Source organism: Pleurodeles waltl, unplaced genomic scaffold, assembly GCF_031143425.1.
Source record: "Pleurodeles waltl isolate 20211129_DDA unplaced genomic scaffold, aPleWal1.hap1.20221129 scaffold_68, whole genome shotgun sequence".
NCBI lineage: Eukaryota > Metazoa > Chordata > Amphibia > Caudata > Salamandridae > Pleurodeles > Pleurodeles waltl.
In genome coordinates, this window is record NW_027150389.1 from 2,063,163 (window position 1) to 2,085,473 (window position 22,311).

Here is a 22,311-nt window from a genome sequence, read left to right on the forward strand (position 1 = left end):
GAGTGTACCCTCAGTGAGAGGATAGGAAAGATACACAAGATATATGTACACAATACCAAAAATATGCAGTATAGTCTTAGAAAACAGAGCAAACAATGTATAGTTACAATAGGATGCAAGGGGAGCACATAGGGATAGGGGCAACACAAACCATATACTCCAAAAGTGGAATGCGAACCACGAATGGACCCCAAACCTATGTGACCTTGTAGAGGGTCGCTGGGACTATTAGGAAATAGTGAGGGTTAGAAAAATAGCCCACCCCAAGACCCTGAAAAGTGAGTGCAAAGTGCAATAAAGTTCCCCAAAGGACATAGAAGTCGTGATAGGGGAATTCTGCAGGAAAGACACAAACCAACAATGCAACAATGATGGATTTCCAGTCGAGGGTACCTGTGGAAAAAGGGGATCAAGTCCAAAAGTCACAAGCAAGTCGGAGATGGGCAAATGCCCAGGAAATGCCAGCTGTGGGTGCAAAGAAGCTGCTACTGGACAGTAGAAGCTTAGGTTTCTGCAGGAACGACAAGGGCTAGAGACTTCCCCTTTAGAAGACAGATCCCGCACGCCGTGGAGAGTCGTGCAGAAGTATTTTCCCGCCAAAACACTGCCAACAAGTCTTGCTAGCTGCAAATCGTGCGGTCAGTGTTTTTGGATGCTGCTGTGGCCCAGGAGGGACCAGGATGTGGAAAATTGCGTCAGGAGACAAAGGGGACGTCGAGCAAGACAAGGAGCCCTCTCAGCAGCATGTAGCACCCAGAGAAGTGCCAGAAACAGGCACTACGAGAATGCGTGAAATGGTGCTCAACCGAAGTTGCACAAAGGAGTCCCACGTCGCCGGAGACCAACTTGGAAAGTCGTGCAATGGAGGTTAGAGTGCCGTGGACCCAGGCTTGGCTGTGCACAAAGGATTTCCACCGGAAGTGCACAGAGGCCGGAGTAGCTGCAAAAGTCGCAGTTCCCATCAATGCAGTCTGGCGTGGGGATGCAAGGACTTACCTCCACCAAACTTGGACTGAAGAGTCACTGGACTGTTGGGGCCACTTGGACACAGTTGCTGGATTCGATGGACCTCGCTCGTCGTGCTGAGAGGAGACCCAAGGGACCGGTGATGCAGTTCTTTGGTGCCTGCGGTTGCAGGGGGAAGATTCCGTCGACCCACGGGAGATTTCTTCGTAGCTTCTAGTGCAGAGAGGAGGCAGACTACCCCCAAAGCATGCACCACCAGGAAAACAGTCGAGAAGGCAGCAGGATCAGCGTTACAGAGTTGCAGTAGTCGTCTATGCTACTATATTGCAGTTTTGCAGGCTTCCAGCGCGGTCAGCAGTCGATTCCTTGACAGAAGGTGAAGAGAGAGATGCAGAGGAACTCGGATGAGCTCTTGCATTCGTTATCTAATGTTTCCCCAGAGACAGAGACCCTAAATAGCCAGAAAAGAGGGTTTGGCTACCTAGGAGAGAGGATAGGCTAGCAACACCTGAAGGAGCCTATCAGAAGGAGTCTCTGACATCACCTGGTGGCACTGGCCACTCAGAGCAGTCCAGTGTGCCAGCAGCACCTCTGTTTCCAAGATGGCAGAGGTCTGGAGCACACTGGAGGAGCTCTGGACACCTCCCAGGGGAGGTGCAGGTCAGGGGAGTGGTCACTCCCCTTTCCTTTGTCCAGTTTCACGCCAGAGCAGGGCTAAGGGGTCCCTGAACCGGTGTAGACTGGCTTATGCAGAATTGGGCACATCTGTGCCCATGAAAGCATTTCCAGAGGCTGGGGGAGGCTACTCCTCCCCTGCCTTCACACCATTTTCCAAAGGGAGAGGGTGTAACACCCTCTCTCAGAGGAAGTCCTTTGTTCTGCCATCCTGGGACAAGCCTGGCTTTACCCCAGGAGGGCAGAAACCTGTCTGAGGGGTTGGTAGCAGCAGCAGCTGCAGTGAAACCCCAGAAAAGGCAGTTTGGCAGTACCAGGGTCTGTGCTACAGACAACTGGGATCATGGGATTGTGCCAACTATGCCAGGATGGCATAGAGGGGGCAATTCCATGATCATAGACATGATACATGGCCATATTAGGAGTTACCATTGTGAAGCTACATATAGGTAGTGACCTACATGTGGTGCACGCGTGTAATGGTGTCCCCGCACTCACAAAGTCCGGGGAATTGGCCCTGAACAATATGGGGGCACCTTGGCTAGTGCCAGGGTGCCCTCACACTAAGTAACTTTGCACCTAACCTTTAACAGGTAAAGGTTAGACATATAGGTGACTTATAAGTTACTTAAGTGCAGTGTAAAATGGCTGTGAAATAACGTGGACGTTATGTCACTCAGGCTGCAGTGGCAGGCCTGTGTAAGAATTGTCAGAGCTCCCTATGGGTGGCAAAAGAAATGCTGCAGCCCATATGGATCTCCTGGAACCCCAATACCCTGGGTACCTCAGTACCATATACTAGGGAATTATAAGGGTGTTCCAGTAAGCCAATGTAAATTGGTAAAATTGGTCACTAGCCTGTCAGTGACAATTTGTAAAGAGAGAGCATAACCACTGAGGTTCTGGTTAGCAGAGCCTCAGTGAGACAGTTAGGCATCACACAGGAAACACATACCTATAGGTCACAAACTTATGAGCACTGGGGTCCTGACTAGCAGGGTCCCAGTGACACATAACAACCACACTGAAAACATAGGGTTTTCACTATGAGCACTGGCCCTGGCTAGCAGGATACCAGTGAGACAGTGAAAATACCCTGACATACACTCACAAACAGGCCAAAAGTGGGGGTAACAAGGCTAGAAAGAGGCTACTTTCTCACACAACCCCCCCCCCCCCAAACGAAGGACAATAAGGCTAACCTTGGCCAGTTGATACTTTATTGTCTAAGTGGTGATAAGTAGAGAGTAGCTCTGCAATAGCCTGGTTACTCCCCTTATCATCCACTATCTGGTTACTTCCCTGCGGGGATGTAAACCACCCTGTTTGAAGTTTTTTAGCTAAGCAACAATGTAAAGATGTATTTTCGGAGTTTCTATCAGTAAGTTTTAGTTTAGAGCAGTGGGAATTATCCACTGAACCTATTTGTAATGATGGAAATGCCAGACAGGGATGCTGTCTCAGAAAAGCCATTGCTGGGCAAAAACTTTGTCCATATGGTTGGAAGAGAGAACAGGGATGCCGTTTCTCTTGAGTTGGAGCAGGGATGCTGTCCTACGAGCTCCACACTAGGGCAGGGATGCTGTCCTAAGTGTTGTGAGGCAGTGCAGGTTTTCTGCACTAAAGTTTCTCTGGGAGGGTGGGAGGGATGCTCCATGTTAACCAAAATGGTGCTCTTTTTCTCACCAATGTTAGTTATCCCACAGAGAGGTACTTCTACCTCAGGGAGTACAGCTTTGCCAGCTGATGCTTCCCTTGGAATAGGTTCCACCCCAGGAGAGGTTTCTCCCACCACAGGAATGGTATCCTGAATGGTAGGGTGGTTATTGGATACTGTGATACCCTTTTTACCTGTTGATGGAGAGGGATTCTGAGTTTTCAGGCCTTCTCTCCTTTGCTTTTTCATTTCAGTAGAAATGAGAGGGAACAATTCCTCTGGGATGCCCAGCATGGCTGCATGGGCATAAAACTCCACATCAGCCCAACCTGAGGCCTCTAGGTCATTACCTAAGAGACAGTCTACAGGTAAGCTAGGTGATACCACCACCTGCTTAGGGCCAGTAACTCCACCCCAACTAAACTGAATTATAGCTTAGGGAAGAAACTTAGTGGAGTTATGGACATCAATAATCTTATACTGTTGTCCAATGATGTGTTGATCAGGGTGCACTAGGTTTTCAGTCACCAAAGTGATACTGGCACCTGTGTCCCTGTAGGCCAAGGCCTCAACACCATTTATTGCAACTGTCTGCCTGTACTTATCCATTGTAAGGGGACAAGCAGCCAGTGTGGCAAGGCCAATGCCACTGGGTGTGACAGAAACTGTCTTGGGACTGACTACCCCAGTTTCTACTATGGAAACATAAGTGAACCCAACTACACCCTTAACTTGACTGTTGCCAGCAGTCCCACCACTAGTACCACTACTGCTAGGGGCACTAGAGCTTGATGTATTAGTGGTGGTAGGCTCAGGGGGTTTACCTGGACAGGACTTATCCCCTGACCTATGGCCTCTATTTTTACACACAAAGCACCAAGGCTTTTTAAATTGTGTAGGTTGAGAAGAAGAGGAAGAATTTGTTTTATCTCCACCCCCTGAAGAGTGTTTAAGATTTGAAGTGGGATCCTTGGTTTTACCCTTATCCCCATGCTTATCTTGAGATTTTTCACCATCTTTCTTCTTATTGTTCTCTTTGTCACCTCCTGTATGAACTTTTCTGTTCATCCTTGTTCTGACCCATTTGTCTGCCTTCTTTCCCACTTCTTGGGGAGAGGTCAGATCAGAGTCCACCAAGTACTGGTGCAACAAATCAGACACACAATTATTAAGAATATGCTCTCTCAGGATCAAGTTATACAGGCTGTCATAATCAGTAACTTTACTGCCATGTAACCACCCCTCCAAGGCCTTCACTGAATGGTCAATGAAATCAACCCAGTCTTGTGAAGACTCCTTTTTGGTCTCTCTGAACTTTATCCTGTATTGTTCAGTGGTTAAGCCATAACCATCTAGGAGTGCATTCTTAAGAACTGTAAAATTATTGGCATCACTTTCTTTCACAGTAAGGAGCCTATCCCTACCTTTTCCACTAAATGATAGCCATAGGATAGCAGCCCACTGCCTTTGAGGGACATCCTGTACAACACAGGCCCTCTCAAGTGCAGCAAACCACTTGTTAATGTCATCCCCCTCCTTATAAGGGGGAACTATCTTATGCAGATTCCTGGAATCATGCTCTTTTGCAGGATGACTATGGAGGATACTGCTGCTGCCACCATGGGTTTCTAAACCCAACTTCTGTCTTTCCTTCTCTAGTTCTAAGGACTGTCTATCCAAATCCAGCTGTTGCTTTTTAAGCTTCAGTCTGGTTTGTTCCACCCTCAACTTATTGAGTTCCCTTTCTAACATTCTGTCATCAGGGTTGGTGGGAGGGACATTCCTAGACACAGAAGTATGATGAGAATGAACAGAAGGAGACCTGTCCCTTACAGAGGGCACCCTAGCAGCTTGGTTAACAGAAACATCACTTCTACTGTGGTGAGAATGAATGCTCTTGCTATGATGTGAGACAACACTCTCTGTATGGTGTGGCTCTTCATCATTGCCAACTATGCTAGACTGTCTAGTAATGGGCAGGCTAGGAAGTTTCTTTCCTGATTCTTTTCCTTGGGGAGTCCCAGGATCAGATTGGGAACCATTAGCTACTTTTTCAACAGATGGGGCACTTTTAGCCTTATCTTGTTCTCTCAGCATGTTAAGTAACAATTCCAAGGAAGGATTCTTCCCTACACTCAAACCTCTTTCTACACAGAGACTCCTTGCTCCTTTCCAGCTAAGGTGGTCATATGCAAGTTTGGACAGATCAACATTTTGGCCTGTGCCAGACGTTTTTAGAAAGAGTTAAAGTGATAGAAAAAGAGAAAAAAAGTTTGTCAGAGCTTTTTAGAAAGACAGAGAAAAAACTTTTAAAACTTTTTAGAACTTTTTGAAAGTTTAGAAGTACTTTTCAGCACTTTAGAAAAGAGTGAAAAGAGGAAATGCAAAACTTTCTAGTTATGTGTACACACACTGAACTTGTTTTGTATATTTTTCTCTTATGAAAAGTACAATGACCAGACTGGTAAGTAGTCTCAAAGAACTTATCCCACCGCTGCACAACCAATGTAGGAGGCTGGACTGGCTTGTAGTGAGTACCAAGGGGTACTTGCACCTTGCACCAGGCCCAGTTATCCCTTATTAGTGTATAGGGTGTCTAGCAGCTTAGGCTGATAGATAATGGTAGCTTAACAGAGCAGCTTAGGCTGAACTAGGAGACGTGTGAAGCTACTACAGTACCACAAGTGTCACTTGCACAATATCATAAGAAAACACAATACACAGTTATACTAAAAATAAAGGTACTTTATTTTTATGACAATATGCCAAAGTATCTTAGAGTGTACCCTCAGTGAGAGGATAGCAAATATACACAAGTTATATATACACAATACCAAACATATGCAGTATAGTCTTAGAAAACAGTGCAAACAATGTATAGTTACAATAGGATGCAATGGGGACACATAGGGACAGGGGCAACACAAACCATATACTCCAAAAGTGGAATGCGAACCACGAATGGACCCCAAACCTATGTGACCTTGCAGAGGGTCGCTGGGACTATTAGAAAATAGTGAGAGTTAGAAAATTAGCCCTCCCCAATACCCTGAAAAGTGAGTGCAAAGTGCACTAAAGTTCCCCCAAAGACAAAGAAGTCGTGATAGAGGAATAATGCAGGAAAGACACAAACCAACAATGCAACAACAATTGATTTCCAATCTAGGGTACCTGTGGAACAAAGTGACAAAGTCCAAAAGTCAGAAGCAAGTCGGAGATGGGCATATGCCCAGGAAATGACAGCTGTGGATGCAAAGAAGCTTCTACTGGACAGAAGAAGCTGAGGTTTCTGCAGGAACGAAAAGGGCTAGAGACTTCCCCTTTGGTGGACGGATCCCTCTTGCCGTGGAGAGTCGTGCAGAAGTGTTTTCCCGCCGAAAGAACGCCAACACGCCTTGCTAGCTGCAAATCGTGCAGTTAGCGTTTTTGGACACTGCTGTGGCCCAGGAGGGACCAGGAGGTCGCAAATTGGACCAGGAGAGAGAGGGCACGTCGAGCAAGACAAGGAGCCCTCTCATCAGCAGGTAGCACCCGGAGAAGTGCCAGAAACAGGCACTACTAGGATGATGCAAGAAACAGTGCTCACCCGAAGTTACACAAAGGAGTCCCACGTCGCCGGAGACCAACTTAGAAATTCGTGCAATGCAGGTTAGAGTGCCGTGGACCCAGGCATGGCTGTTGTAGGAGGCTGGACTGGCTTGCAGTGAGTACCAATGGGTACTTGCACCTTGCACCAGGCCCAGTTATCCCTTATTAGTGTATAGGGTGTCTAGCAGCTTAGGCTGATAGATAATTGTAGCTTAGCAGAGCAGCTTAGGCTGAACTAGGAGACGTGTGAAGCTACTACAGTACCACAAGTGTCACTTGCACAATATCATAAGAAAACACAATACACAGTTATACTAAAAATAAAGGTACTTTATTTTTATGACAATATGCCAAAGTATCTTAGAGTGTACCCTCAGCAAGAGGATAGCAAATAAACACAAGTTATATGTACACAATACCAAAAATATGCAGTATAGTCTTAGAAAACAGTGCAAACAATGTATAGTTACAATAGGATGCAATGGGGACACATAGGGATAGGGGCAACACAAACCATATACTCCAAAAGTGGAATGTGAACCACGAATGGACCCCAAACCTATGTGACCTTGTAGAGGGTCGCTGGGACTATTAGAAAATAGTGAGAGTTAGAAAATTAGCCCTCCCCAAGACCCTGAAAAGTGAGTGCAAAGTGCACTGAAGTTCCCCAAAAGACAAAGAAGTCGTGATAGAGGAATAATGCAGGAAAGACACAAACCAACAATGCAACAACTGTGGATTTCCAATCTAGGGTACCTGTGGGACAAGGGGACCTAGGGCCAGATGTAGGAAAAAAGCAAATTGCGACTTGCAATTTGCGAGTCCGTGCGACTCGCAAATTGCAAGTCGCAATTTGCTATGCAGAAAGGTGTCTCAGACACATTCTGCAACTCGCAACGGGGTCGCAAAGACGCACCTCATAAATATTTATGAGGTGGGTCGCACTTTGCGACCCCATTGCGAGTATGGGCACTCACGGGGATGGTGGCCTGCTGGAGACAGCAGACCACCATGTCCGTGACTGCTTTTTAATAAAGCAGTTTTTTTTTTTTTCTATCTGCAGCCCGTTTTCCTAAAAGGAAAACGAGCTGCACTTAGAAAAAAACCCGAAACCTTTTGTTTCGGTATTTTTCAGAGCAGGCAGTGGTCCATAGGACCACTACCTGCTCTGAAAAATTGTTTTTGTGATCATTCACAAAGGGGAAGGGGTCCCATGGGGACCCCTTCCCGTTTGCGAATGGGTTACCATCCACTTCAAGTGGATGGTAACAGCGATTTCATTTGCGACCGCTTTCGCGGGCGCAAATGAAATTGCATAGCATTGCGAGTCGCAAATAGGAAGGGAACACCCCTTCCTATTTGCGAGTCGGAAATGCATTTTGCGAGTCGGATCCGACTTGCAAAATGCATTTCTGCATAGCAGAGAGGCTTTTGCGCCTCGCAAACGGCGTTTTTCGCCGTTTGCGAGGCGCAAACCCTTTGCTACATCTGGCCCCAAGTCCAAAAGTCACAAGCAAGTCGGAGATGGGCAGATGCCCAGGAAATGCCAGCTGCGGGTGCAAAGAAGCTTCTACTGGACATAAGAAGCTGCGGTTTCTGCAGGAACAAAAAAAAAGGGCTAGAGACTTCCCCTTTGGTGGACGGATCCCTCTCGCCGCGGAGAGTCGTGCAGAAGTGTTTTCCCGCCGAAAGAACGCCAACAAGCCTTGCTAGCTGCAAATCGTGTGGTTAGCTTATTTGGATGCTGCTGTGGCCCAGGAGGGACCAGGAGGTCGCAAATTGGACCAGAAGATAGAGGGGACGTCGAGCAAGACAAGGAGCCCTCTTAGCAGCAGGTAGCACCCGGAGAAGTGCCAGAAACAGGCACTGCGAGGATGCGTGAAACGGTGCTCGCCGAAGTTGCACAAAGGAGTCCCACGTCGCCGGAGACCAACTTAGAAAGTCGTGCAATGCAGGTTAGAGTGCCGTGGACCGAGGCTTAGATGTGCACAAAGGAATTCCACCAGAAATGCACAGGGGCTGGAGTAGCTGCAAAAGTCGCAGTTCCCAGCAATGCAGTCTAGCGAGGTGAGGCAAGGACTTACCTCCACCAAACTTGGACTGAAGAGTCACTGGACTGTGGGAGTCACTTGGACAGAGTTGCTGGATTCGAGGGACCTCGCTCATTGTGCTGAGAGGAGACCCAAGGGACCGGTAATGCAGCTTTTTGGTGCCTGCGGTAGCAGGGGGAAGATTCCGTCCACCCACGGGAGATTTCTTCGGAGCTTCTAGTGCAGAGAGGAGGCAGACTACCCCCACAGCATGCACCACCAGGAAAACAGTCGAGAAGGCGGCAGGATCAGCGTTACAGAGTTGCAGTAGTCGTCTTTGCTACTATGTTGCAGTTTTGCAGGCTTCCAGCGCAGTCAGCAGTCGATTCCTTGGCAGAAGGTGAAGAGAGAGATGCAGAGGAACTCTGATGAGCTCTTGCATTCGTTATCTAAAGTTTCCCCAGAGACAGAGACCCTAAATAGCCAGAAAAGAGGGTTTGGCTACCTAGGAGAGAGGATAGGCTAGCAACACCTGAAGGAGCCTATCAGAAGGAGTCTCTGAAGTCACCTGGTGGCACTGGCCACTCAGAGCAGTCCAGTGTGCCAGCAGCACCTCTGTTTCCAAGATGGCAGAGGTCTGGAGCACACTGGAGGAGCTCTGGACACCTCCCAGGGGAGGAGCAGGTCAGGGGAGTGGTCACTCCCCTTTCCTTTGTCCAGTTTCGCGCCAGAGCAGGGCTAAGGGGTCCCTGAACTGGTGTAGACTGGTTTATGCAGAATTGGGCACAAATGTGCCCAAGAAAGCATTTCCAGAGGCTGGGGGAGGCTACTCCTCCCCTGCCTTCACACCATTTTCCAAAGGGAGAGGGTGTAACACCCTCTCTCAGAGAAAGTCCTTTGTTCTGCCATCCTGGGACAAGCCTGGCTTGACCCCAGGGGGGCAGAAACCTGTCTGAGGGGCTGGCAGCAGCAGCAGCTGCAGTGAAACCCCAGGAAAGGCAGTTTGGCAGTACCAGGGTCTGTGCTACAGACCACTGGGATCATGGGATTGTGCCAACTATGCCAGGATGGCATAGAGGGGGCAATTCCATGATCATAGACATGTTACATGGCCATATTCGGAGTTACCATTGTGAAGCTACATATAGGTAGTGACCTATATGTAGTGCACTCGTGTAATGGTGTCCCCGCACTCACAAAGTCTGGGGAATTGGCCCTGAACAATGTGGGGGCACCTTGGCTAGTGCCAGGGTGCCCTCACCCTAAGTAACTTTGCACCTAACCTTTACCAGGTAAAGGTTAGACATATAGGTGACTTATAAGTTACTTAAGTGCAGTGAAAATGGCTGTGAAATAATGTGTGCATTATTTCACTCAGGCTGCAGTGGCAGGCCTGTGTAAGAATTGTCAGAGCTCCCTATGGGTGGCAAAAGAAATGCTGCAGCCCATAGGGATCTCCTTGAACCCCAATACCCTGGGTACCTCAGTACCATATACTAGAGAATTATAAGGGTGTTCCAGTAAGCCAATGTAAATTGGTAAAATTGGTCACTAGCCTGTTAGTGACAATTTGGAAAGAAATGAGAGAGCATAACCACTGGGGTTCTGGTTAGCAGAGCCTCAGTGAGACAGTTGGGCACCACACAGGGAACACATACATATAGGCCACAAACTTATGAGCACTGGGGTCCTGACTAGCAGGGTCCCAGTGACACATAACAAACATACTGAAAACATAGGGTTTTCACTATGAGCACTGGGCCCTGGCTATCAGGATCCCAGTGAGACAGTGAAAACACCCTGACATACACTCACAAACAGGCCAAAAGTGGGGGTAACAAGCTAGAAAGAGGCTACTTTCTCACAGCTGTGCACAAAGGATTTCTGCCGGAAGTGCACGGAAGCCGGAGTAGTTGCAAAAGACGCGGTTTCCAACAATGCAGTCTGGCGTGGGGAGGCAAGGACTTACCTCCACCAAACTTGGACTGAAGAGTCACTGGACTGTGGGAGTCACTTGGACAGAGTTGCTGGATTCAAGGGACCTCGCTCGTCGTGCTGAGAGGAGACCCAAGGGACCGGTAATGCAGTTCTTTGGTGCCTGCGGTAGCAGGGGGAAGATTCCGTCGACCCACGGGAGATTTTTTCGGAGCTTCTAGTGCAGAGAGGAGGCAGACTACCCCCACAGCATGCACCACCAGGAAAACAGTCGAGAAGGCGGCAGGATCAGCGTTACAGAGTTGCAGTAGTCGTCTTTCCTACTATGTTGCAGTTTTGCAGGCTTCCAGCGCAGTCAGCATTCGATTCCTTGGCAGAAGGTGAAGAGAGAGATGCAGAGGAACTCTGATGAGCTCTTGCATTCGTTATCTAAAGTTTCCCCAGAGACAGAGACCCTAAATAGCCAGAAAAGAGGGTTTGGCTACGTAGGAGAGAGGATAGGCTAGCAACACCTGAAGGAGCCTATCAGAAGGAGTCTCTGACGTCACTTGGTGGCACTGGCCACTCAGAGCAGTCCAGTGTGCCAGCAGCACCTATGTTTCCAAGATGGCAGATGTCTGGAGCACACTGGAGGAGCTCTGGACACCTCCCAGCGGAGGTGAAGGTCAGGGGAGTGGTCACTCCCCTCTCCTTTGTCCAGTTTTGCGCCAGAGCAGGGCTAAGGGGTCCCCTGAACCGGTGTAGACTGGCTTATGCAGAATTGGGCACATCTGTGCCCATGAAAGCATTTCCAGAGGCTGGGGGAGGCTACCCCTCCCCTGCCTTCACACCATTTTCCAAAGGGAGAGGGTGTAACACCCTCTCTCAGAGGAAGTCCTTTGTTCTGCCATCCTGGGAGAAGCCTGGCTTGACCCCAGGGGGGCAGAAACCTGTCTGAGGGGTTGGCAGCAGCAGCAGCTGCAGTGAAACCCCAGGAAAGGCAGTTTGGCAGTACCAGGATCTGTGCAACAGACCACTGGGATCATGGGATTGTGCCAACTATGCCAGGATGGCATAGAGGGGGCAATTCCATGATCATAGACATGTTACATGGCCATAGTCGGAGTTACCATTGTGAAGCTACATATAGGTAGTGACCTATATGTAGTGCACGCGTGTAATGGTTTCCCCGCACTCACAAAGTCCGGGGAATTGGCCCTGAACAATGTGGGGGCACCTTGGCTAGTGCCAGGGTGCCCTCACACTAAGTAACTTTGCACCTAACCTTTACCAGGTAAAGGTTAGACATATAGGTGACTTATAAGTTACTTAAGTGCAGTGTAAAATGGCTGTGAAATAACGTGGACGTTATTTCACTCAGGCTGCAGTGGCAGGCCTGTGTAAGAATTGTCAGAGCTCCCTATGGGTGGCAAAAGAAATGCTGCAGCCCAAAGGGATCTCCTGGAACCCCAATACCCTGGGTACCTCAGTACCATATACTAGGGAATAATAAGGGTGTTCCAGTAAGCCAATGTAAATTGGTAAAATTGGTCACTAGCCTGTTAGTGACAATTTGAAAGAAATGAGAGAGCATAACCACTGAGGTTCTGATTAGCAGAGCCTCAGTGAGACAGTTAGTCACTACACAGGTAACACATTCAGGCACACTTATGAGCACTGGGGCCCTGGATGACAGGGTCCCAGTGACACATACAACTAAAACAACATATATACAGTGAAAAATGGGGGTAACATGCCAGGCAAGATGGTACTTTCCTACACCCCCTGTATGAGCTTTTCTGCTCACCCTTGTTCTGACCCACTTGTCTGCCTTATTTGACAATTCTTTGGGAGAGGTCACATCTGAGTCTACAAAGTCTGTCCAGTCTTGAGAAGACTCTTTTCTGGTATCTCTGAACTTTATCCTGTATTGTTCAGTGGTTAAGCCAAATCCATCTAAGATTGCATCCTTCAAAACTTTGTAATTATCTGCATCACTGTCCCTGACAGTAAGGAGTCTGTCCCTACCTTTGCCTGTGAAAGAGAGCCACAATATAGCAGCCCACTGCCTTTGAGGGACCAACTGTACCATACAAGCCCTTCAAGTGCAGCAAACCACTTGTTAATATCATCCCCCTCCTTGTAAGGGGGGACAATCTTATGCAGGTTCCTTGAATCTGTTTCTCTAACAGGATGACTATCAAGATTGCTGCTGTTGCTGCCACCATGGGGACCGAACCGCAATGTCTGCCTTTCTCTCTCTACATCTAAGGATTCCCTATCTAAGGCCAACTGCTGCTGCTTTAGCCTCAGCCTGGCCCCTTCCAATCTCATCTTTCTGAGTTCCCTCTCTAGGGTATTGTCCTTGTGATGGGAGGCTTTGGAATAATCTGATACAGAGGAAATGTGAGAATGTGCAGACGTGGACCTTTCTCTGACTGCCTGAACCCTAGTGATCTGGCCTTTAGGAGCGAAAGGTGTCCTACTGCTGTGTGACTCACTCCCACTACCAGCCTCACTTTCAAGGAGAAGGCTAAGAAGGAGATCCTTGGTAGGGTTCTTACCAATCCCCAAACTTCTTTCTATACAGAGACCCCTCAAACTTTTGAAGTTAAGATTGTCATAAGGAGTTTTCATAGCCTTGGGGGTAGCCTCTACCACAGACATGGTGAAAGAAAGAGGTTAGGGGTAAGAGAAAAGTGTTGAGCTTTCAAGAACAGAGAAAAAAACATTTTCAAACCTTTTAGAAACGTTTTTGAAGGTTTTAGAGTGAAAGTAAGACTGTTAAGTTTAATTGTGTATATTTCTAAGTATTAGGAATATAGTTTTATTATGAAAAGCACCAATGACAAAGTGGTAAAGCAATTACAAGTACTTATTCCATCGCTTCTGCCACCAATGTAGGAGGCTGGCCTGGCTTGTAGTGGGTACCAATAGTACTTATACCTTATACCAGGTCCAGTTATCCATAATTAGTAGAGTGTAGAAGTGTTCTAGCAGATTAGGCTGATAGAGGTAGCTATAGCAGAGAAGCCAAGGCTGAACTAGGAGAGATGCAAAGCTCCTGCAATACCACTGTACCATATAGATACCATATCATAAGAAAGACAAAACTCAGAGTTACTAAAAATAAAGGTACTTTATTTTTGTGACAATGTGCCAAAAATATCTCAGTGGATATACTCCCTTGGGAGGTAAGTAACATACACAAAATATACACAAATAACTAAATCAGGTAAGTAAAACAGTCAGAAAATAGTGCATAAACTGTAGAGCACAATAGAATGCAATAGGCCTACGGGCAACACAAACCATGTACTAAGTAAGTGGAATGTGAACCACAAATGCACCCCTAGGCAAGTGTAGTGTGTAGAGGGTCGCTGGGAGTGTTAGGAAATACAACAAGGGTATAGAGGAGATCCCACCCCAGGACCCAGGAAAGCAGTTGTAAATTACTACTATTTTTCCCAAAATACACTAAAGTTGTGATAAAGGATTGGGCAAGGACCACACCAGGCTGCAAAGCGCCAAAGACGGATTGCAGGACCTAAAGACCTGTAAAGGAAGGAGACCATGTCCAAGAGTCGCTAAAGTGTCCAGTGGGGGCAGGAGCCCACTAAACCCCGGATGAAGGTGCAAAATGGCTGCATCCGGTTGGAAGAAGATGCTGGTTTTGCACCAACGGAGTGAGGTAGGAGGTTCTGCTTTGTGCAGAAGATGTCCCACAGCGTGCTGGTAGATGCAAGGTGGTTTACTTGGCAAAATACCACAAACAATCTTTGCTACACGCAAGAGTCGCAGTTGAAGAAAAAGGGTGCTGTCCAGGCCCAAGGAAGGACCAGGATGTTGCCACTCAGGAGGTTAGACAGAGGGGGCCATCAGCAATGTAGAGAGCCCACTAGAAGGAGGAAAGCACCCGCAGGAGTCCTTGAACAGGGGTTCAAGAAGACTGAACACAGCAGTCATCTTAACACTGCAAAGAGAGGTTCCACGACACCGGCGGTAAACTAAGGGAGCTGAGCATCGAGGGACGGAGTGCTGGGGACCTACGCTTGGTGATGCATGCAGGATTTCTTGGAAATCTGCACAGGAGCCCTTGTAGCTGCAGATCACAACGGTGCCCAGGATTACTGGCTCGGGAGGGGAGGCAAGGACTTAACTCCTCCAATGTCGGACAGTCGGACCTCTGGACAGTCGGGGTCACTTGGGTCCACCACCTGTGTTCCCGGGACCACGCTCGTCAGGATGAGAGGGGACCCAGTGTACCGGTGAGGCTGTAGTTTCGTGCCTTCTGGAGCAGGGAGAAGTTTCCATCAACCCACGGGAGACTTCTTCATGGCTTCCAGTGCAGGGTGAAGGCAAGCAGCCCCCAGACCATGCACCACCAGGAAACAGTCAAGAAAGCCAGCAGGATTAGTCGCTACAATGTCGCTGGTAGTCGACTTAGTTGCAGTTTTGAAGGTGTCCTGGAGCACTCAGCGGTTGATCCTTGACAGAAGTCGAAGAGAGAAGTGCAGAGGAGTCCTTGTGGATTCTTGCAAGTCAAAATCTGAAGAGAAGCCCACAGTAGAGACACTAAATACCCCTGAGAGGAGGATTAGTTACCTACCCAGGTATGCACCTATCAGGAGGGGAGTCCTCCAGAGTGTTCCCACACCTCTGAAAACAAGATGGCAGAGGTCTGAGACACACTGGAGGAGCTCTGGGCACCATCTCTGGGGTGGTGATGGACAGGGGAGTGGTCACTCCCCTTTCTTTTGTCCAGTTTTGCACCAAAGAATGTACTGGGGGTCCCTAAACCGGTGTAGACTGGTTTATTCAAGGAGGGCACCATCTGTGCCCTTCAAAGCATTTCCAGAGGCTGGGGATGGCTACCCTTCCCCAGTCTGTAACACCTTTTTCCAAAGGGAGAGGATGTAACACCCTGCTCTCAGAGGAAATGCCTTGTACTGCCTTCCTGGGACTGGGCTGGCCAGACCCCAGGAGTGCAGCACCCTGTCTGTGAGGTGGCAACAGCTGTAGCTGCAGTGCAAGCCTCAGAGAGCTGGTTTGGCAGTATTGGGGATCCATGGTGGAGCCCCCAGAATGCATGGAATTGGCTCCCCAATACCAGATTTAGAATGGGGGGACAGTTCCATGGTCTTAGACATGTTACATAGCCATATTCGGAGTTACCATTGTGAAGCTACATATACGTATTGACCTATATGTAGTGCACACGTGTAATGGCGTCCCCCCACTCACAAAGTCTGGGGAAATGGCCCTGAATTATGTGGGGGCACCTTTGCTAGTGCAAGGGTGCCCTCACACTTAGTAACTTTGCACCTAACCTTCATCAAGTGAGGGTTAGACATATGTGACTTATAAGTTACTTAAGTGCAGTGAAAATGGCTGTGAATTAGTGTGTGCACTATTTCACGCAGGCTGCAATGGAAGTCCTGGGTAAGGGTTTGTCTGAGCTCCCTATGGGTGGCAAAAGAAATGCTGCAGCACATATGGATCTCTTGGAAACCCAATGCCCTGGATACCTAGGTACCATATACTAGGGACTTATAAGGGGGATTCAATATGTCAATTGAAATTAGTAAATGTAGTCACTAGCCTATAGTGACAAATTTAAAGGCAGAGAGAGCATGAGCACTGAGGTTCTGATTATCAGAGCCTTAGTGATACAGTTAGGCACTACACAGGCATACACATTTAGGCCACAAACTATGAGCACTGGGGTCCTGGCTAGCAGGATCCCAGTGAGACAGGCAAAAACATACTGACATACATGTAAAATTTGGGGTAACATGCCAAGAAAGATGGTACTTTCCTACACCAGAACTCTATCCTGCGATGCTCAACTCGCTGAATTGTTCTCCGGCGGCGTGAGACCTTCTTTTGTAGTGCTTTAGCACCAGCAATTTGCACCTTCTTTGTCCCGGTGTCCTGGGACCTCCGTGGGTGCTGCCTGGTCATCTGTGGGTTCCGTCCAGTGTTGGGAGCCACCTCTGCCTTTTCAGTCTGAGTTGAGGCCCCCAGGTGCCTCCTGGTTCCAGGCAGCACCATTTTGATGTAATCCGTGACATTGCTTGAACCATCGGTAGTTGGATGAATACAGCGCTGCAACTCGCCTGCATCCAACATCTCCACGTGGGGCATCCTTTGCATCACACAGGAACCCTCAGACATATTCTTTGGTGCTCTTCTGAAGACTTCTTCCAACCGGAGAATCCCTTTTTGCACAATCTTCTAGGTTTGCAGGGGCTCCTGCCCTTCCTGGGATCTTCTGCGACTTCTGGACTTGGTCTCCTCTCTTTACATGTCTTCAGGTCCATGAATCCACCATTTGTTGCTTACAGTCTTCTTGGTTCTTGCTTGCCTCTAATCATGTCTTGTAGTGTGTTGTAAGGAAACTTGCAGTACTTTACTCCCACTTTCCTGGGTTCTGGGGTGGGGTATTTTACTCACCTTTGTGGTTTTCTTACTCTCCAAGCGATTCTCTACACACTACACTTGTCTAAGGGGTTATTCATCGTTCGCGTTCCACTTTCTTAGAATATGGTTTGTGTTGCCCCTAGACCTATTTCTTCCTATTGCATTCTATGGTATTTTCTATTTTTTGCACTATTCTAAGACTATTTACTTACCTGATTTTGGTGTCTAGTGTATTCATTGTGTATAGTACTTACATCCAGAAGGTGTGTTGCCTCAAAGATATTTTTGGCCTTGTGTCACTAAAATAAAGTACCTTTATCTTTGGTAACACTGAGTATTGTCTTTTATTGTGTATAAGTACTGTGTAACTATAAGTGGTATTGTATGGGCTTTGCATGTCTCCTTGTCGAGCCTAAGCTGCTATGCTACAGCTACCTCTATCAACCTAAGCTTCTAGAACACTACTACATTTCACTAATAAGGGATAACTGGACCTGGTAAAAGGTGTAAGTACCCAAGGTACACACTACAAACCAGGCCAGCCTCCTACGTCATTCTCTTCTCAAACCGCTCCCACAAAAACTGAAGATCACGGGCAGAGGACAATCGAAAGCAGACACCCCCACAAGTTCATACAATTTCCAAAAATTACCCTAGTGGCGATTGTAAGATTGAAGAGTAGCAGGCTTCCTAGAGTGCTGCACAGCTACTGCCAGATGCTAGGGTAAGCCTCTGCTCTGGAGTCCCCACCTTTCAACTTCCAGACTGATAGCCGCAGCCTCCGCAGATTAAGAGAAGGAGGTGACTGGAGAGGCAACAGAGAAGAAGGAATCAATCCAATCGACAGCCAAGCTCCTGAGAATGGGAAACCAGGACTTCCGGGGCTAAAAAGGAACTACCAAAATCACAAACTGGGACTCCCTCCTTAACTGAGTCAGAAACTGGGCAATCAACACCACCGGTGGAAAGGCATATAGCAGGTGATTGGGCCAAGGGATACCACCCCCACACACCCTCCTGTGGAGATCTGGCACAAAAGAGGGTAAACTGAGCATTGAGGCGGTAAGCAAATAGATCTTGGAAAGGAACACCAAACTTCCTGCACACCGGCCTAAACACAGCCACTGAGAGAGACAATTACTGGAAAGAAGGACAACCTAGCTGAGGGCATCCACTACCCCATTGTCCACTCCTCAAACATGAACCACCCTGAGAGAGAAAAAATGTAATTCCCCTCAGAGAAACAAAGGCAAAACTACATTTGAGAAAGTACCCTCTTTCTAGCATAGTTACCCAAATTGTTGGCCTGTTGTCAGTGTGTTTTGACTGTGGCACTGGGGTCCTGCTAACCAGGACCCCAGTGCTTATGGTTTTTGCCCTGTTTGTTAGTATGTTTAACTGCTTTGTCAGTATGCTTGACTGTGTCACTGGGATCCTGCTAATCAGGACCCCAGTGCTTATGCTTTCTCTTTTCCCAAATGTGTCACTACATACTGGTAACCCAGTATTTCATCCCACATTTGCACACTTGACCACCTCTTATAAGTCCCTAGTACATGGTTCCTAAGTACCCAGGTCATTGGGGTTCCAGGGCTGCAGCATTTCTTTTTCCACCCATAGGGAGCCCAGGCAAATACTTCTACAAGACTGCCATTGCAGCCTGTGTGAAATGGTGCATGCACCCTTTCACTGCCATTTACACTGCACAAGGTCATTCATAAGTCACCTATATGTTAGGCCTTCCAGCCCTGAAGGCACGATGCAGAGCACCTGTGTGTGAGGGCACCCCTGCACTAGCAGAGATGTGCCCACATCATCCAGGGCCATTTACCCAGACTTCCCTCCGTCAAACTCTAAACCAGGCCCATAGTACCTGAATCACAGTGTGAGCAGTGGATGGACAGTGCAGGGACACTAATCAAACTAAATTAATCTACGCTTGATCCAAACTCCACAGAAAGAAACAAAAGTGACTCATGGCAAGCGCTGCTCCATTAGAATACAGTAATGAAGAGTGACAGTCGTGCCAACGAATGGCAAGCGAAGGGTGGGTTCCAAGCCCATTAATGAACACAGACGTCTTGCAAGCAAGAGCTCAAGCACAAGCTCATGGGCAAGCAGGCTCGATTAAAAAACGAGTAGTATGTTTAGCACTGCACGTGTCCATCCACAACCACTGGCATTCCAACACTCTCCCATGGAAAACAATGGAGGTAGGACCCTAAAAGAATAACCCTAAGCTAATAATGGTAAACTAAAGTATTTTAAATAGTTCATTCAAATATTTATTTTTCTTTTGATGGGTGTCTATTTTACTGCGAATTTCAGAAAAATAATTCAAAATATTTCTCTGGTTTAATGGAATATGATGTAGAAATACAATTATTTTATGACTTTTAAATGAAAAACATCTCACCATTTAAATATTTTCATGTATATTAATCATTATTGAGAGTGGTGTAAAGTTAATGGAGAATATTTAACTATCATTAATAAAATGTATTGTTACATTATTGAATACATAATTAAAATATTTTATATACAACTAATAAATATGATCTATATTTATATATATATTCACTACAATAATGAATGTTTAACTATTTTAAATAATTTAATTTCATTCAACATTATTTCCTATGGGGTTTTATTTTAAGTCCCTCCCTCTCTTATTTGCTATTGGAGGGTGTTGTACGACCAATTCTTGGCCATGTACTGTGGTGGACTCACTACTGTTGTTTGTTTTTACAAGTTACTTGCACTTGGAGTTTATAATACTAAAAAAAAATTGTACACTTACTCAGAAGTGTAAAGTTACTTACAAGTGTAAGTTATCATTATTAATCTGGGCATAAATAAGGACCTAATGTATCCACAAAACCATGATATTATATTCATGGTTTCAGCCCAGTTTATTCAGATTTTCTTTTTTTGATAACTACACCTTTCTTTCTCAGTGTTGCCAGATTTCATCTCACTGTTCTTGCCTCATTTCTTTCTTCTTTGCAGATCAGTTATGGGGCTCAGGACCCTGTACTCAGTGACAGACTGAGATTTCCATCTTTTTACCGGACCGTCCCAAGTGAGCTCTCCTTCTTCATTGGAGTTGCTCAGCTGTTGAGACATTTCGGGTGGACCTGGGTGGGGATCCTGACAACGGATGATGACAGCGGGGAGCTAGCGCTGCGAGAACTGAGAGAGGTGATTGGCCAGGTCGGAGGCTGCATCGACTTTTTCCATATGATTCCCCCTTACCTCTCTAGCGCCGACCCCCTGAACCTGGGTAGAGTCATAGAGACTGTGAGGACATCAACGGCACAGGTCATCATTCTCTACTGCAGTTCACTAAACGCTATTCATTATTTCTCCCACACTAAATGGAAAACACTGCCCCCTAAAACCTGGATTTTGTCAGTGGCTATATCTAATTGTTTTGAGTATAAATTTATGATAAATTTATTTCATGGAAGTCTGGCATTTTTAATCCAAAAAGAAGAAATTAAGGGATTTAAAGATTTTCTCCATGGTGTTACCCCATCAAAGTTTCCAAGTGATGCAGCCCTGAAAACTCTTTGGGAGATACATTTTTGGTGTCTTCTAATGGATAAAAAAAATGTCAATGAGACAGACGCTCCATCTGATGATTATTGTTCAGGAAAAGAGACATTTGAAATGTTGCAAGGATATCAGAACATCAACTATAGTCAGATAAATTCGATTCATACTGCTGCCTACTTATTGACACACGCGTTACATAACATGTACTCATCTGAACCCAGACCAGGATCAGGAGGTGCTGCTTGGAGCTTAATGAAGGAACAAAAGCCTTGGAAGGTAAAAATGTGTCACATGCAAAATGGGGACAGAGATGCGACTCCTACCCTTTTAGGTCTCACGTTAGCCAAGACCTTTTGAATATAGTACAATTACACATGTAATATACAAATAGTTCTCTTCATCTATTGGTATGTTATTGTGTCTTTCACATTTGTGTTCTGACCACTACAGCATGGGGTAGTGGGCCAGCCCAGTTTACCCATTGGTTAACCTCACTGTGAGTGGCGGCATCTTGCCCTCTCAAGAGGAGCACATCTGCACACAAAATAGCTCTCGCTATGCTAGTGGTCACAATAGCAGTGCGTGCTTTTTGAGCAGCAGACTAGTGAATTTACTGAAGCACAGCTGCCACGTTTTCAGATAGCTTACGTATGCCATTTGCATGGTTTCAAGGCACTTGTAAGTGACTTTCAACTGCTGAATGTGTCACACAAAGGGCCAGATGTCCATAGATTCGGCTTTGCATTTTCCTAATTGCAACATTTTGTGATTCGCAATTAGGAAATCACAAATATTCATGTACCAAAGTGTCTTTGACACATTGTGCAAGTCCCAGTGGGTTGCAAATAGACCTACCTCATTAATATTCATGAGGTAAGTCTAACTTTGCAACCCATTGTGAATAGCAAGAATCACAGGGATGGTGGCTGGCTGAGATCAGCAGCCCAGCATGTGTGTGATTGCTTTTTCAGTACAGCATTTTTTTTAAATACAGCCCATTTTCCTTAAATGAAAACAAGATGCATTTCATGAAGAAAACAGAAAAGATATCTTTTCATTTTTTAAGAGCAGGCAGTGGTCCTGTCTGCTCTTAAAAATGTTTACACCCAGATTCTTAAAGGGGTTCCGTGGGACCCCTTTCCAATTGTGAATGGATTACCATCTTCTTTAAGAAGTCGGTAAAATTTTAATATTTTGCAACCTCATTTAATTTGCAAAACATTCACACATACCAATGCAATTCATCCTTAGGAAGGGACGCCCGAAACACTTCCTTCCTAATATCGAATTGCAAAAGCAAGTGCGAATCGGTAACAAGTTAGTGTGTCACATTTTGCTTTCTGTACATTGGAAAAAATCATTTTTCCTTGTGAGACAAATGCTTTCTACATCTGGCCCCTAGAGTGATACTTTCTCATGAGTAAAACCAAGCAATGAAGTGTATAGAAAAAGATAAGTATGAGATATTACACCCTTTAGGTAATGAGGTCTAAAACGATC

General features: G+C 46.6%; 1 protein-coding gene across 1 annotated transcript in view; it reads left to right on the forward strand.

The window, feature by feature from the left end:
- Positions 1-22,311, forward strand: part of LOC138279155 (vomeronasal type-2 receptor 26-like) — a 307,217-nt gene that overhangs the window by 201,423 nt on the left and 83,483 nt on the right. The window contains exon 3 of the mRNA XM_069219377.1: positions 20,263-21,087. Coding sequence (XP_069075478.1) covers positions 20,263-21,087 — 825 coding nt within the window. The remainder of the gene's footprint in view (positions 1-20,262; positions 21,088-22,311) is intronic.